Raw genomic sequence first — 16025 nt, forward strand, 5'->3', positions numbered from 1 at the left:
TCAAATATTGATCAAAGATGCGATCGATTCCTCTGGTCCACAGTATTGAGCACTTCAGAGATGGATCGGAAAGTAAGAAACATAACGAGAGATACTCCAATCGGCTCATGCAATTCTTGCTTGGTTTTCACTATCGCTATTCTGTTTCCATTCGTGAGCACTGAGGAATTGAAACGAAATATTATCAATGATTGGCCAACCAACGCTCCGCCCGTGCACGAAGAGTGTTTTTCTCGGAATTACTCATATAATTGATGACAGCTGTCACACTGTAAATCAAATTATTACAGCATTTTTTCAGCTTTTAGTACAGTCTCGAAAGGCTGTCAATTTACATGAACTGTTTTTCTTTATTTAAAGTAAGTAAAATCTCAAAGCGAACGCTGTGCAGCTGATGCTAGCGAACCTCCAGTAAATATGCGCAGAGAGATCTGCTTATTAATTTTTCTCTTCAAAGTCTTCTTTGTTCCTGAGCCATTTCGTTCATTTAGAAATGTCATCGTGGTAGCTTTGGTAGTGGATTGATATCCCATCTTTGCTAGATAAAGTCTAAGCAACAGACTTGCTCGTGTTGTCAAATTTCTAAAATTATTTATATTTTAACGCCGCTGACCGTAATCACTTTTGTGTCAACAACACAACACACCACGTAGTAATGGTTATGGTGCAAGTTTTCTTGGAAATCCTTCAACGAATTGGCATACTCAAAAATTCTATACCTAACTTCCTCTAGGTAAGATGGGATATCAGCAGACTTCACTTATGGTCAATGGAAACCCACCAAATGTATACTTTTCAGGTCGTCCTCACGATGAGAAACTGTGCAAAAATGTATGTAGAATGTAGAAAAAAATGCAGAAAAAAACTAGTATGGGCAAGACGTTACAGGCCAAGACCGCTCGGCGATTGTTATGCCCGAGTAACGATGGTCAAAAGCAACCTAGATAGGGAGATACTCGCGAGAGATGTCCCATGGTTCCGTGTGGAACCCTGAGTAAAGGGCTCCGAAGAATTGAGCTGTTCGATCATGCGGACCCCCGCTGATAGAGCAGTCGGTAATGCTCGTCGTTGTCACCTGGCCTGGGTTTGAATCCCGGGACCGGTTGTCACAGCCGGCCATGGGGCCCTATTACGAAACTCGAAAGGAGAACTCGAACGGTCATTTGAGTTGATTTCGCTATAGCTTTCTCTTTCTCCTTTCTCTCTTGCTGTGTTCACTCGATCGTTCCAGTTCTCGATTCGAGTTTCATAATAGTGCCCATGGTTTCGATTCTCAATACCGGCGTGACAGGATGGTTGGCGCAGGACCAACAACCCCGCCCGTAACAACAAACCGTTACAGTGAGCATTAAAGATTAACATTGTCTCTGGTGCAGGGTAAGACCGCTCAGCGCTTGTTCCCGAAGAAGATCATGCGGACTGTCAGCATACAAGATTAGTGACAGAAAACACAGTTATCATGGTTCGGCTATGATCATGATTAAGGTTTTGAGTCTTCTTTCAAATTGATTAAATTCTCGCTATTCATATTAAGAGCTGTTTATTATTTAAATGTTATCTACATTATCATTTGTTTTCTGCTGTGTTTTTTTCACCTCAACTATGTAAAAAGTTCTTCGTTGAAACGTCGGCCAGATTCAACGAAGTACTGAAGAATGTCGGAAATTGCGGCTCTCAACAACATTGCGGTAATGCTTCAAAAATTTAACAAGAATAATAGATCGGGGGTAGGCAGCTACAACGGTGCTGTATCTGCGGGGTCAATCAGTAGGCGCAAGACTTTTTCCGCAAGCGAGTGCTAAACCTATTTCGGCCGGTGGAGGAAGGTGCAACAGTATTCCGGCGAGGAGGAGGCACTGTGCCATTGACTTTAGTTGTCGAAGTAAGGTTTTGTTTCACCCTTTTCTGCATGTCACTTGGTTGAAATGGTAACGCCAGCTCCATGCATCGCTGAACCACATACCCCTCAAGTGATTTGCCGATTCTAGCGGGAGAAAAAAAATTGGTTGAACGGAATGCGTTTCCCAATCATCCCAACATACCAGCTGGGCAACTACCCCCTACGTACCTATACACGTCATCCTCGTCAGTGTTGTAGAGATCGCAATTTGAAAATACCAGCTGCACGTCGCTCAGCATTTCCTCGTTGGTTTTGTAATCTCCCATATTGAGCTTAGACTTGATACGCGCAAAGTCCATCGGCGTCTTAATAACCGCGTAGTAGTCAGGCACTTCCTTGGCAGATACGCGCCGATTGAAGGGCCACGAATCAGGATGCTTGAGGATTTCGTTGATCAGCGCATACAGTGCCACCGAGTTCAGCGGTAAATCTTCCGCAAATCGACGGGACCGACGATTACCCGTTCCGCTGGCCCCACCGCCACTGATCTCCTGATCGCCGCCGTCTCCGTTTGCTAACGTCGTTTCTAAGCTCCCATTCGCCAGCGATAGTCGATGACGTTTTACGCTACTACGAGTGCTGCTACGAGTTCCGCCACGAGCGTTGCTCCGAGTGCTGATGCGAGCGAGCGGTTCGCTGTCACTATCAACGAGATCATCATCTTCACGTTGTCGTTTTCCTGACCCGCTGCCAGAACTCGCCTTGACGTGTTTCGGTGAGATTTTGATCGCGCTGGCTGGTGAACGCTTCATAATCGACCGTAGAGGACGTTTCGGCTTGGAGGAGTTAACACCAGCACCTTGCTGATCTACCCGCTGTTGCTGAACTTTGCGTTGCGTATTACGCCGTTTTGAGCCATTCCGTGACACGTCCATCGACTTACTTCTCACCACGTTCCACATGGGTTTTTGATGATCATCGCCATCGTCACCTTCCTCGTCCTGGTCATCTTCGTCGTCGTCGTGATCCTCACTATCATTCCCATATCCATCATCCTCATCTTGTCGCTTGGACGCTTCAATTGCTTCAGCTGCCGCCACTGCAGCAGATCGACTGTTCCTTCTTTTTGTGACGACAGGCTTCACCACCGCATCTGCTGCTCCGGCTCCTCTGCTTCCGCTTCCGCTTCCGGTGTTTCCGCCTCTAATTGTCACCTTACTGTCTGCTACGGTTTTCACTTTCTCGTAGTTCTCATCGCTATCGTTCGTCGTGTCAGCCTCGAACGACTCCTCTTCGTCTGCCTCTCCCTCCGATGATTCATCTTCCTTCTCTTCATCCGAACGGTCCTCCCATTGGAAGATCTTCTTTTTCTTTGCCGGAGGAGCACGCTTCACCTGAAAGTTCTCTGGACGGCACTTTATGCAGAACCAATCGCCCGCGGGAACCTCTTTCAGCTTTGGCTTCAAACAGTACATGTGGCACGCTCTGTTACACTCGTCACACAGCAGCGTCAGGTACGGGTCCACCTTCCGGCGGCAAATCATGCAACTGATACGCTCGGCCGACCGCGACCAGTAGATTGCATCGTACAGCACGTTGTAGTGAAGAAAAAGTTGCGAAAATGAAGTCGCACGCATTAGCGAGACCTCCCAAATGGCCAGATTCTTCTGACCCTGTTGCTGCTTGTGCAACATCACACTACGATCCTTGTAGTCCTTCTTCGGCCCGAACGGATGGCGCAGAAACTTGTGCTCTATGCACTGCTCTATCTGCAACAAAGCGAGCGCCAGCGAGTGCACGCACTGCTGCAATGTTTCGGAATCATGTAACGGGAACGTAAAAGTCTCGTCAAGAGGACACGACTTCGCCGATGCGGCACCTGTATCAGGTAGATTATACCCAGGATCGTGAGCATTCGATAGTAAACGATCCAGATCAATGTCGCCCTCTCCGTCGGATCCACCACCGCCAGCGGCGTCACGAGCCTGCTGATGCTCTTCATTTTTTCCCGCAACTGCTCCTCCATTTGTAATGGTATCCTTTAACTGTTCGTCGCCAGCGACGCCTTGTTTACCGTTAGTGCCGACACCCACGTTCAGCAGTCGCCGTGGTCCCCACACTAAGGGCTCATCTGTCTGCGGATCATAGCGTTGCGATTTGATTGCCGCTCTCCATGCGTACCGATCATGCACTTTCATTACGCCTAGGTAACCAATAGTTATTTTCGACTCCAACTCGAGGAGATTCTCCCGGAACACGGCCTCCAAGATTTCGTTCGGTTCCGTCCCGGGTGCATGGTCAAAGTTTGGGGCATCGTACTTTTTCTGGTTACGAGTGATAATATCCGCTAAGCGCGCTGCTCGATCACAATCCGCTACGTACAGCTTCTCGAGCGGACACTTTTCGATGTGCGTCAGTATAAGGTCACGCTCGCACTCGAGTGTTTCACGGAGCTGCTTCTCTCGCACACCCCGCACATTGAGACCCTTGATTAGACTGTCCAGCTCATCAGCTGATGCATAAAAGCTCCAGCGAACTGAACGACCGTCGTCCGCCTGTCCATGCACCGGACAAGATCGCCAGTCTGCAGTGCACATAAGCAACTCCTCGTTAGTTGGAGTCATCGTATACAAGTCTGCACTGCTCTGCAGCAGCAGCTTCTCATACACCTCTTCCTGCCATTCGTTCGCCGTCAGATACTGTGCATCAAGCCCCTGCCCATACTGCATGACCGATTTGGTGATAAATTTCTTACGCTGTTCTGATGCACAGTTCGCCAATCCCGGAATGTTGGTAGTCGGTCTGGTCAGGCAGGGACCCACGAATGTGCGGTCGTGCTCAACAAACAATCCCGCTAACGACTCGAACAGCCAATAGTTACGAAAGCTCCGATCAGTACCGATATAGATTTGATAGTCGAAAAAGTCCTCCTTCAGCCTATCCGACTCCTGCTGCAGCGGTCTCAGTTCCCGCTGAGCCGTTGCGTCGATGCGCGTTAGCTGCTCCTCTAGCTTATCTTGCAACTTCTCACGGAAAGATTCTTTCTCCTGGTCGGTGCCCTGGAACGCGTTCAACTCTTTTTTGAACTCGTCACGCGCCGTAGTCTTGAGTGATCCAGTTTTGAGCATCAAGCGGCGCTGGGCCACGCGAGTTCCCTGGAACTTGATACGGGCCGATCGCGCTTTTTCTAACCGTTCCTCTACCATCTCGCGCACGCCACTGTACGTCAAAAGTTGGTGGATCAGACAGCATAACAGCTGGATGATATCGCCAATCGGTAACTGATAAACTGGGTATGCTTTTAGAGCACGGAAAATGTGTGGAAAGTCTTGCACCAGACGCAGGCCTGGATCGTCCGCGCTGCTGTAGCCGCCCCGGTTGCAGTAGCGATGTTTGGCCGCCCGCTCCTCGACCAGCGCACCTGACGACAAGAAATGCAGTCTAAGCAGTTCTGATATCGTAGTCGAATCAATCGGCAGTTCATTAAGCGACATACTGTAATGCTTCTCGATCCACGTCACACAATCAGAGGCCCGCGCTTGGTCTGGCACGGTCAACCGTTTTTGGGCAATATTTTCCGGTCTATCGTACCGCACATCCACTTCATTCTCCTCGTCAAGCTGCTGCGCAAATATGGTGCTCAACAATACTTGCAGAATGTCACTAAGCGGACCATTCACCTCCCTTTGAAGCAAAGCCCGCTCGAGCAGTTCCATCGTAAGGCCGTTGGGAAACTTGTTTCGTATTGCTAGCAGGTCAGAAAACGAATGCATAAATTCCATAATAAAAACAAAATTGCTGAAATGATCTGGACCGATCAGTGTACACACTGGGCGGGCAGGCGGTAGCACACGATGATCCGTTAGTTGTTGGTCGTCAAGGACCGTATTGAACTTCTTGATTGCGAACGTTGCATGCTGCACCAGCATTGCTTTCTCTTCTTCGAGGCGCTTTTTTGCAATCAATACGTCCTCGACTGCTTTCTGAAGTTCTAATTCTTTAGTTATTTTTTTTGCTTCTTCTCCTGTTTTCAGCTTCGTATTGTTCGATTGCTTCTGAGTGACCGATTTAACCGCTTCCTGATGATTTCCATCCTTGGGGCCTTTGGGGACGGCACCACCGCCAGTATCCTTTGTAGATTTGCTCCGTTTTTTTTGCCCCTGCGGCGGTGGAACGCGTCGGTGCCTTCGGTGGTGTACATGTCGGGTTCTTAGCGGCACTGGAATCTTTCCCCGTCTTCGTTTGGATGGTTCCCTTTGTTCCCGACGCGATCGCCTTGCTACGTTCCTCACGCATTTTCAACCTTTTTGAAGGCTCAAAATCAGGCATGTGGTCAAAGAAAACCTGTTGATCAGTCCAACCCTCGTCATAGACGAATTTTTTCAGTGAAGCCTCTTTGATTAACAGAAGCCCTCCCGGTCCGGCTTCGACATGTTGTTTCAGAAATAACTTGCACTTGTCGCGAGTCAACGACCGGCGGTCTCGCTTCAGTTTGGCTCCTTCTGAGACCCATGTTCGGGGTTGCAATTTGTCGTCTGCTGTAACGTGATACATCAACTTGGACTGTATGGAGCCGCCAGGCGAAGAATGTTGTTTACTCGAAGAGCTGAAGCAAAAGAAAAAAAAATTGCCATTTATTCTTATAGATTTTCTATTTGCTTACGGAAGTATGTACAGGGTAGTCAAATAAGCATTCTCTTCTTCGTTTGGTTATAAAACAAAAACGGCTACACATTTTTCGATGCTTGAACATTTGTTTGATGTTGATGTTGGTCTTTAACCATATTGAAATCGATGTTGATTCACCAAATTGAAAAATAAAATAAAATAAATGTTCAAACAACGAAATTTTTTAAGCATGTTTGGTTTTATGAACCAACTGAAAAAGAGAACGCTCATTTGACCACCCTGTAGATGCAAAAGTACAGTACAATAAAATGATAAAATAAAATAAAATAATAAAATATATAAAATTATCAACAACAACAGTAGAAAATGTAATCTCGTGTTCTATCATTTACGTGCGCATACAAAAAACAATAATTCCATTTCCTTCTTCTTCTTCTTCGTATCTGCTTACAAGCACAGAGCGGTCTTGGCCTGCTTCAGGGAACCTTTCCACCGCTCGCGGTCGAAAGCCTTCGTCCACCATATCTGGATACCAGGCGTTCTCGCGTTTTGATCGACACAATCTCTCCATCTCACACGGAGTCTACCACGCCCCCTCTGTCCCTCCGCACGGTCTAAGAGAGCCTTACGGGCTGGTTCGTCGTCCGCCATTCTCATGACATGACCAGCCCACCGGAGCCTGGTGAGACGAACACGCTGCACGACAGTGAGGTCGTCGTACATTGCGTACAGCTCGCTGTTGTAGCGGCTCCTTCATTGTCCCTCCTCTCATACAGGACCAAATATTAATCTGAGCATCTTCCTCTCGACCGAGGCTAAGATTCGACCACCACAGCTTGGACCGTCGCGACACGACATGTGAGCGAAATAGTTTCCCCAGACTGTAGTGGTGACCTGTTGGCTGCTAGTACCCTGGCGTGAATCCCCTCAGTTATCTCTTTTCGGTCACCTATTAGTACGTCACCCCCACCGTATGCTCGCCGATGTTGATTGCTGGTGCTGCTGATGGCGGCGCCATCATGAACTTGGACTTTTTTTGTTTTTCATGTATTATAGATTTTTAGCTTAAGCCAATTCGTCTCTTTCATGTACTAGCTTAGCTATAATTATTTCTAATTATATTATATTTTATGTTATTTTAAATTAATATAGTGTGATATTATAATATGATAGTAAGATATAGAGAATATGATAAGGTATGATATAGTAATACTTATAATAGTGTTGTATGACTAGGTTTTCCGTTCCAATCCAACTAAGTCGATTCTTTTTTTCCTGGATTATGGTCTTCGATTTCCTTGCTCGGTCGTTCTCCGGTAGATTTCTGGGCATTTTTCCCAAGTCCCCTTGAAGATTATAACCGGCAACGAAATCGAAGTGTCCTTTTACTATTTCGTAGTTTTGACATGATAATCTACGATTTGATAAATTTTCAACATTTATTGAGTTGAATTGAAGCGGAAGCAATCTGAAATCTAGTTTAGTCTAATTTGATATAGTAAAATAGATGAACTTGGTCTTTTTTTCATTTATCTGCATGCCACGGTTCCCCACAGCTTTCTTTGTAGGTTTGAGCTACATCGGACAGCCATCTACCTTTAATGTCTATGTCATCAGCATAGGTCAGGATCTGGCTGGACTTGAAGTAGAATGTCTCTCGGTGCAATCCCTTGGTTGGATTGGGGAGCTTTCCATCCACCTTCACCTGGCTTGTGACGTTGGTCATGGTCATTCTAACAAGTCTGGTAAGTTCGCCTGGTATTCCAAAACTAGTCATGGTCTCATACAATTTTACTCTGGCTATGTTATCATATATCGAATCGCTATCCCATAACCCAGCTATGAATCTCGTGCTCTACTGTCTCCCCTCCATTTTTAAGAGCTCGGCTACAATCCCATCAGTGGCTGGTGCTTTGTTGTTCTTCAGTCGACAAATGGCCCTTCGGGTCTCCTCTGTGCTTGGTGGCAGGACCAGATTTGTTGGCTGGTTACTGATCAGATTTCCACCCTTGTCGCGGCAGCAGGTGACCTTAGGTATGAAGTTGTTTCGGCGATCTACTAGCGATCATTGTAAAATAATCTCTTCGGTCCGTAGCGCACTCTGTTTTCTCTATAGTTCACGTATTTAGTAATAAATTTGTGAAACAATGCCTCAAGCTACCATAACTACAGCAACCATAGAATTAATGAAAGTATGTCAACAAAACAAATGAAAAATACACATCGCATTTACCTGTGTAACACCACTTTCGTAACTTTGGCGCGACGAAAACCTCTTCCAGTTGGATCAAGTACATCAACGACTTCTCCTTTGAATATGTGATCTTTGATGAAACTGTACACATCGTCGTGCATTTCGATGATAGATGTACGCTTTGTATGCGAAGCAACGAGCAAAAATGGGCCTTTCACTGAAGCCGGAAATGTTTCCAATAGTTTTCTGGCTGCATTCTCTGATTCTAGAGCCTCGGCGTAAGTAAGATTTGATCGACCAGTAAGCTCGCAAATCCAAACGACGGACGAAATCAGCATTACACGATGAAAATAATCCCTGGAGAAAAGTATATATGGAGAAAAGTTAACCCACAATGGAAATGTAGCTAGCATTCAAGTCGCATTTGTTTGTCTGCCATCGATGAGACGATGTACTTACTCGAAGTTGCTGAATATTTCTCCAGTTGCCTCACAAAAAAAAACTTTATCGTTATCACGAAGACGTTCCGTTTCGGGCACTTTTTCGGGCACCTCCTTCCTCAATAGAGGCATTGTTGTATCGTTTTTTTACTTGCGTGACGCTAAGTCTAAGCTTGTTTGTTTTTTAACTTGAAAGATCGGACCGGGCCGTTATTAGGGCCTAAGCTTGCTACCTTTTGTAATTCCTTTCTCAACAACGCACCAGTTCGCCACTTATGAAAAACTGTATAACTACAGCAGTTATCAATCAGCTAAGAAATGACGTCTCCGCGCTATTTGACGATCTACTTGGACTAGGAAGTAAGCGTCCCCGGCACTACAATTTACTGGAATACGGAAAGGTCCTCTGAATTGAAGATTATACTGCAACGGACAACAAACTAAAAGAAAATAACAAACAGTATAGATCGGAATTATTGATGGACAATAGAATACTGCGCTGCACCTTAACCCACCATTCTTAAGTGATCCGTAGACGACATAAAACCAGAAGCACCAAAGAATACTGCATAGCAGCTCAGTTTAGCAAATGCAAAATACAGGGCGAAATCTAAGTCAATCTACGTTAATGTCAGCTAGAGCGGGGGTACAAATCAGCGACCCTACAAGATAGATACGCGCATGTAAACACTGAGAATGTTTCGCTTTCCAAAATGGTACTGCCAAATAATGTAGCAATATGCATGTCCCGGAAAACATCACTCAGGTATGCCTTTTAAGACATGAAAATAGAACATAACAATCATGCTAATGCTGGTTGAAACTGACGATGGTTACCCGCCTGCACCGCCGCATTTTTGCTTTAGAAACACCAGGCGATGCCTAAACGTGTCTAAAATATGTAAAACCAAGTATGGCGAACTCCATATGTTCTGCAATTTTTGTATTCCCATTCTTCTTTTATTCTCCGACTTCACGGACACACCGATAAAGTGACGCCGGGAGATGTCAAAATTGTAGTTCGGTCTGTTATTGAACATGCAAATGTGGTTTGCTCAACCATTTATCAAAACAAGTTGAGTCTGTTAAAAACTATAGAAAAATGCGTTAAGAGAGTTGAGCATCTGCTTTGTTCTAAGAGATTAACCGTTATACTCTCAGCAGCACATTTAAAGCTCTCAGTGTTGGCAACCAACAATTCGCATCCTGTTCACGTGACCCATTGTTGCGAATGGTCTATTTGTACAATGTGTGTGTGCCATTACTTGGTCAAATGTCCGTTGTTGAAGCTATCCGCAAGTTTTGGTAGCATCCCTCGGCGTCGTTTTGTAGTTATGTCCGCAATATCGGAGAATAGAAAAATAAGAACACAACAATTTGTGTTCGGTTTGCCATACTTGATGCTACATACTTTAGATAATTTGATTTAATTTTATAAAACTGGTTATGGATAAAACTACATACTGAACATGTAAAATTGTTCCCGCATTTTAAAACTTGAACAAGGCCGTCAACGAATCACGGAGATATTCCATTTTCCGTCTTGTGAGAAAAGCATTCCAAGATCAGTGCAGAATACTCATAACTGCGGGGCTACATCAAGCGTAACGTAATGATTTTGACATTAATGATTAATGCCAAACTGCTGCGGCGCTGTCAAAACGTATATGTTTTGGCCGAGGCGTAAACAGTTTGGCATTAATCGTTAATGTCAAAATCATTACGGAACACCTCATGTAGCCCCGCAGTAAGATCCCGCCAGCCACAACACATTTTTGAAGAAGATGACATGAGAAACAAAATACAGGGTAATTCATTTCGTAGTTTAAAAAAAATTTTAAAAACGCATGAAAATCTAAGTTTTTAAATATTTGCTAAATTGTATTTAACTTTTTGCTAAATTGTGTACTTTGTCGTTATGCGTAAAAACCATATCGTTCAACTGACCGCCTCGGGGCCTATGGCAACAGCAGATTCGGATAAGACAATTTTCAACAACACGACGAATTTTCAACAGCACATTTCGAGCGGTAACTCAGCCATGACTAGGCTGAGATAACAATAACTAAATGTTATTTTTGAAATGCTCCAAAGTTCATGCCATAAACACGATCTTTTACATAGCTCCACGAGTCAAACCTCAGATCTAGGTGGCGGCTGATTGACATCACCAAAACGCGAAATTATACCCCCATCATAGTTCTTTAGCAGTAGAACCGCTCGTTTTGTTACCCGATCTTGCTGAAACTACATATCTTCTGATCTTCATATCCTTCAACTACAGGAAAAAAATTTATTATTGTGATTCCGAAACTACGAAATGGATGACGCTGTACAAGCAAACAAACAAAATCGTATTAATCGGCTTGTTTCCTGAAACAAGTCGATTATGCTTTGACGTTTGTGGTGTTAGGTATTGGAAATTCGAACATAACACACGTTGCATGCATTAGGAAAGCATTTGATTCGTCTGCTGCAGTTTCGGCCAAGAGCTTGAATACCGTTTTCACATATAGCACATGTGAAATTAAAACTTGTAAACAGCCGCCATTTCCCACACAAAACCAGCACAAGCCGACATGTGTTGCGGGATCGCAACTGATTCTCCAAATAGCGTTCCTATGCACTGGTTAAACGTACTCTGAGTTTCCTGTTTTACTCATTCCTATTCCTATTATCATTGCTATTCACTTATTCAAATTAACAAACTGATAGTACTTCAACGCTGGCGTGAAGTATTGAAAAGCTTTTGGGAACTCGAACATATTACACATGAAAAGCATTGGGTTCAATCAGCTATTTACTTCACCCGCGGTCGTTTCCACTAAGATCTTAAATGTCAACACGAAAAGATTATTTGTCGCAATATACTCACACGGCCTTCCAGGAGCACGTAAATGCAAGCAGCAGAACATTCACAAAAATGTAAAAAATTTAAAGCAAAATTGAATATATACAATTTCTTCCACAAAGCAAAAGCAGATCAACTTATGCTGAGGATTCGCGGTTTAATGATTCTTCGAACAGCGTCCTTGTTCACTGGCTGAATGAACCATGATTTCCTCTTGTTCTCTAGAAATTAGAATAACTCGTATTCACTCATTCATCATAAAATGATCTCATTTTAATTACAAGAATAATAAATAAAATTAATTGTTTATAACAAACTATAATTATTTTCGTATCTTTATTATTTATATCTCTCGTTAGCATAATTTCCCCAATTTGAAATCGAAAATCTCATAGGGTCCCTAGGCTGCAGCAGGTTTCAAATGTCTTTTAGCGCCTCTCTAATACATTGTCTCTACATGGGCACCCCACTATCAAATTGAACTTCACTCAGGAAAAATAGTTTTCTATATACATATTGTGTTTCGTTTCTTCATACATTCAATAGTTAATATTTGGATGCCAGAGATGGAAGTGGCTTCATATTAAAAATCTCTCAAAGTATACTAACATCAACAACATCAATAGCTGGTTAGTTGGTATCCAATACAAAAACGACTCCTAACGCTACTTCTGGCTATAGTCATGCTGTCTAGCGATCAGGATACCAACAACGCCAACTCTCAGCAAGATGCAAGCGAACAACGAGGATTTGTACGGCGCCCTGGGATCAACATTGCGTCTATTGTGGCTGGTCCGCCGTCGCAGGATCCTCCACTTAATGCTGAGCAGGAGGAACGATACTGCTGGGTTTGCTTTGCCACAGAAGAGGATGATCGGTTAGCTCCGTGGGTTGAACCGTGCAATTGTCGCGGTGCCACAAAGTGGGTTCATCAGTCGTGCTTGCTGCGATGGATCGACGAAAAGCAGAAGGGCAATCCTTTCAAGAACATCAACTGTCCACAATGCCAGACGGAGTACATTATCATCCTGCCGTCTATGGGTAGCTTTGCGGCGTTTCTTGAGCGTCTGGACACTTTCGCGAAGCGCTTGAGCCCCTGTTTGGCTGCTGGTGTGATAGCCTGTTCTGTCTACTGGTCGGCTCTGACGTTCGGTGCCGTGACGGTGTTGCAATCGACAGGCTACGAGAAAGGTCTATCATTGCTGGGGGAAGCAGAACCGTACGCATTGATGCTTTGCCTTCCCACGATACCGGTTGCCCTAATTCTCGGACGCATGTTTCGTTGGGAAGATATTGTTCTACGGTTTCTGCAAAAACGCCAGTTTCGGGACCGTCAGTATCCCATTATCTCGCTAATACTGCCAGTGAAGTAAGTCTCACAACTCAGAACGTATGTGTTGCTATGCAAGAAGTATTTTCAAACAAGACGTGGTTATCTCTCTAATTTTGCAGCAACGAACCGACCCCTGGTAATCCGTTACCGGCACCCCTTCCTCTTAGCACGATCAACACTTCGGACCCACTCTCGGTGACGCGTATCTTCTGCGGTGCGCTAATCCTACCAACTGTTTCGGCAATCGTTGGCAACATGTTTTTCTCGTCGGTGAAGAATGACTTACGCCGCACCATACTCGGTGGGTTCGCATTCGTGGCAGTCAAAGGAATTCTGAAGATGTACTATCATCAAAAAAAGTACAATCGTGCCACTCGGCGCTACATTCTTGATTACACACCTGAAAACGTTCGAAAATATGTGACCCGTACAACTAATCATTCGACAGCGGTGACTGCAGAACGGACGGTAGCACAGCAGCAACAGCAAGAAGAGCCACAAGAAAACGAAGAACGAGAATCGCCAATGATGCCATCGTCAACCGTGCCGAATGCCACTGGCGCACCCTAACATCGTGTGATATTTACGTGCATCAAACGCTGCTGTTAGTTTACTTTCTCTGAAATTTATTGAATTAAAGTGGATCGCCGAAAATGATATGCTACTTTTGGTACCCTTTCCCATTAGCTGAAATAATCATATTGTTAACTATTCTGTTAATAAACAGGCGTTGATTCATACCTCTTCGATTTGCCTAGAAGCTATTGCCTTCTGACTTCTGCATTAGATGTACATCGGATTACGAATTAATTGCTGCAATTCTTTTGAAATTATCAAACTAAAACACTATAGTTCACAAAGCAATCTGTTCACATAGAAGTATCATCTCTTATCAGAAAACAGTTGACATCTCAAACATGTCGTATCAGAATAATAGTGTGATAGAAGAGGTTTAATTTTAAATTTGTGATCCTTCTGAAAAGCCCAGCCATACTACTAGCTAATAATTGCACTTGCACCATCAACTACATCCGTAATACTACTAATTTATGGTAGAGTAAGCTATCATTTACGGAAAATTATCTTACCAACAGTCTGCTGGCAATTATTACTGATCGGGAATCATACAAGAGTATGTATGTTCATCGCAATTGGGAAATGTAACGTATAGGGCATCAGTGACGTCTTCCGGCAGGCAGGCGCAAAACTGTACGGCACGCTTCTCATCGCTGCCCGCATCTGGAAGAACTTTCCGTGGACGGCCCACCCATTGACGGTCCCGTCCCGTACCACTACGATTGGTACACCAAACGCGCGTTCCATGTTGCGCTTTCCATTCGACGTTACAGGAAGGATATTTGGGACCATCTCTGGTTGCTTGCACAGACTTTGTAGCCCTCGCCCGAATATCCTGCAAATAGGCGGTCTCTCTTCCTCCATCGTCAAAGTAGCGACCCCTTATTTTGCCTAGGTATGGATAAGTTTTGTCGTAGAACTCTTTCCACGTAAACAGTTGCTGCAATTCATCGTCGGTCAGTACGGATACATCGCTCAAACTATCATTGTACTGCTCAAACTCGCCGGTAATGAACGCCCTGGATGCGTCGTGACCTAACAATTGTAAAATTTCCTTTCGTTGAAACTATGCAGCGAATTATCCACCCATGGTTCGCATGGCGACATTTACCTACAAACATATGATACGCTTCGCCTGGACCATAGTGTTTAGCGCCCTTACTAACGTCGTAAACATGACCTAAGATCACGAGGTATAGCTCCTCGTTGAACTGTCCATTGTAGCGCTGTAACTCAGTCTCGCTAAACAAATGGTTTGCGCCGATATGTGCCTTGATCCGATAGTTGAAATACTGCGAAAACTGCGCATAATTGTTGATGAGTAACGAAATACACACGCATGCAACAGCCACTACCAAAATGTGGAGGAATAGAGTTCGAATGAAAGTCATTGTGTTTTATTGGGTTTATTTTATACGGAAAAGCTAAAGGTATAGGCAATGCATAAGGCAATGATAGCTAGGTGCGCAATATCAATATTCCAGATTCGAACGATTCTGCTTCCAAATGGTGAAAGCACAAATCGGACCGCAAAAACGTCAGATCGTTTACCCTTCGTGTGGCAGCAAAAATATAAAAACGAAATGTCAAACGTGTTTACATTCGTGTTTTTGGTCCGAGAAAACCGAAATAGAAGAGAAATTACTTGATTTCTGAATATTTTTTCCGTTTTTTCGATTTTGTTGCTATACCAGAAAATAAGAACTTACATTATCCTCTGTTTGCAACAAAGCGTTTGTTAACATTGTTTACGGTCGGATTTGCAGTCGGCCGACCCATGAACGTCCCTACAGAAGCGCAGCAGTTTGGCATTAATCTGTAATGCCAAAACATTACGTTACGCTTCGTCTTTCTCTAGCTTATGTTGGTGTTGTCGAAGGCAGTTGTTTATGTCGTTAGCTATCATTTATTTTCCAAAATTTATCTAGGCAAGGCGGGACAGTTCTAGTACAACTTTAACATTTTCTAGCAATGCAATATTCTCCACTTAATAAACATTCTGAAGACACTTAAGAATTTATGACGGCCAGGCCAGGCGTACCGTCTATTGAAGGACGGGTGAAATAGCGGAGATGTGCACCATCTGCGGAATGACCCTTCGTTGTTTATGACGGACGAACGAAGTAAGCATAGTTATACGGGTCGTATAACTATGCTTACTA

General features: G+C 44.2%; 3 protein-coding genes across 3 annotated transcripts; 1 reads left to right on the forward strand and 2 right to left on the reverse strand.

Moving 5' to 3' along the window:
- Window positions 1-1541: 1541 nt before the first annotated feature.
- On the reverse strand, window positions 1542-9235 carry LOC131213178 (bromodomain adjacent to zinc finger domain protein 1A). The gene is given in 5 exon segments (XM_058207161.1): window positions 1542-1984; window positions 2069-6087; window positions 6089-6437; window positions 8703-9020; window positions 9123-9235. Coding segments are annotated over 5 exon segments (5019 nt in total). The 3' UTR covers window positions 1542-1764.
- A 3216-nt stretch (window positions 9236-12451) lies between these two features.
- Window positions 12452-14041, forward strand: LOC131214087 (E3 ubiquitin-protein ligase MARCHF5). Its single transcript, XM_058208448.1, has 2 exons — window positions 12452-13323; window positions 13407-14041. Exons 1-2 carry the CDS (start codon window positions 12638-12640, stop codon window positions 13855-13857), a joined length of 1137 nt encoding a protein of 378 aa, XP_058064431.1. The 5' UTR covers window positions 12452-12637; the 3' UTR covers window positions 13858-14041.
- Window positions 13899-15298, reverse strand: LOC131214088 (neuferricin homolog). Its single transcript, XM_058208449.1, has 2 exons — window positions 14975-15298; window positions 13899-14898 (listed from the first exon to the last, which is right to left on the reverse strand). The coding sequence occupies exons 1-2, from the start codon at window positions 15252-15254 to the stop codon at window positions 14396-14398; spliced, it is 783 nt and encodes a 260-aa protein (XP_058064432.1). The 5' UTR covers window positions 15255-15298; the 3' UTR covers window positions 13899-14395.
- Between the last annotated feature and the right edge of the window lie 727 nt (window positions 15299-16025).

This window comes from Anopheles bellator, chromosome X (assembly GCF_943735745.2).
Source record: "Anopheles bellator chromosome X, idAnoBellAS_SP24_06.2, whole genome shotgun sequence".
In the NCBI taxonomy this organism is placed as follows: domain Eukaryota; kingdom Metazoa; phylum Arthropoda; class Insecta; order Diptera; family Culicidae; genus Anopheles; species Anopheles bellator.

Bases quoted from the DNA above. Each gene is read 5' to 3' on its own strand.
- LOC131214087 (XM_058208448.1), top strand. From the start codon at position 12,638: ATGCTGTCTAGCGATCAGGATACCAACAACGCCAACTCTCAGCAAGAT. The intron at 13,324-13,406 runs GTAAGTCTCACA...CTAATTTTGCAG, and splicing joins TCGCTAATACTGCCAGTGAA to CAACGAACCGACCCCTGGTA.
- LOC131214088 (XM_058208449.1), bottom strand. From the start codon at position 15,254: ATGACTTTCATTCGAACTCTATTCCTCCACATTTTGGTAGTGGCTGTT. The intron at 14,899-14,974 runs GTAAATGTCGCC...TACAATTGTTAG, and splicing joins AGCGTATCATATGTTTGTAG to GTCACGACGCATCCAGGGCG.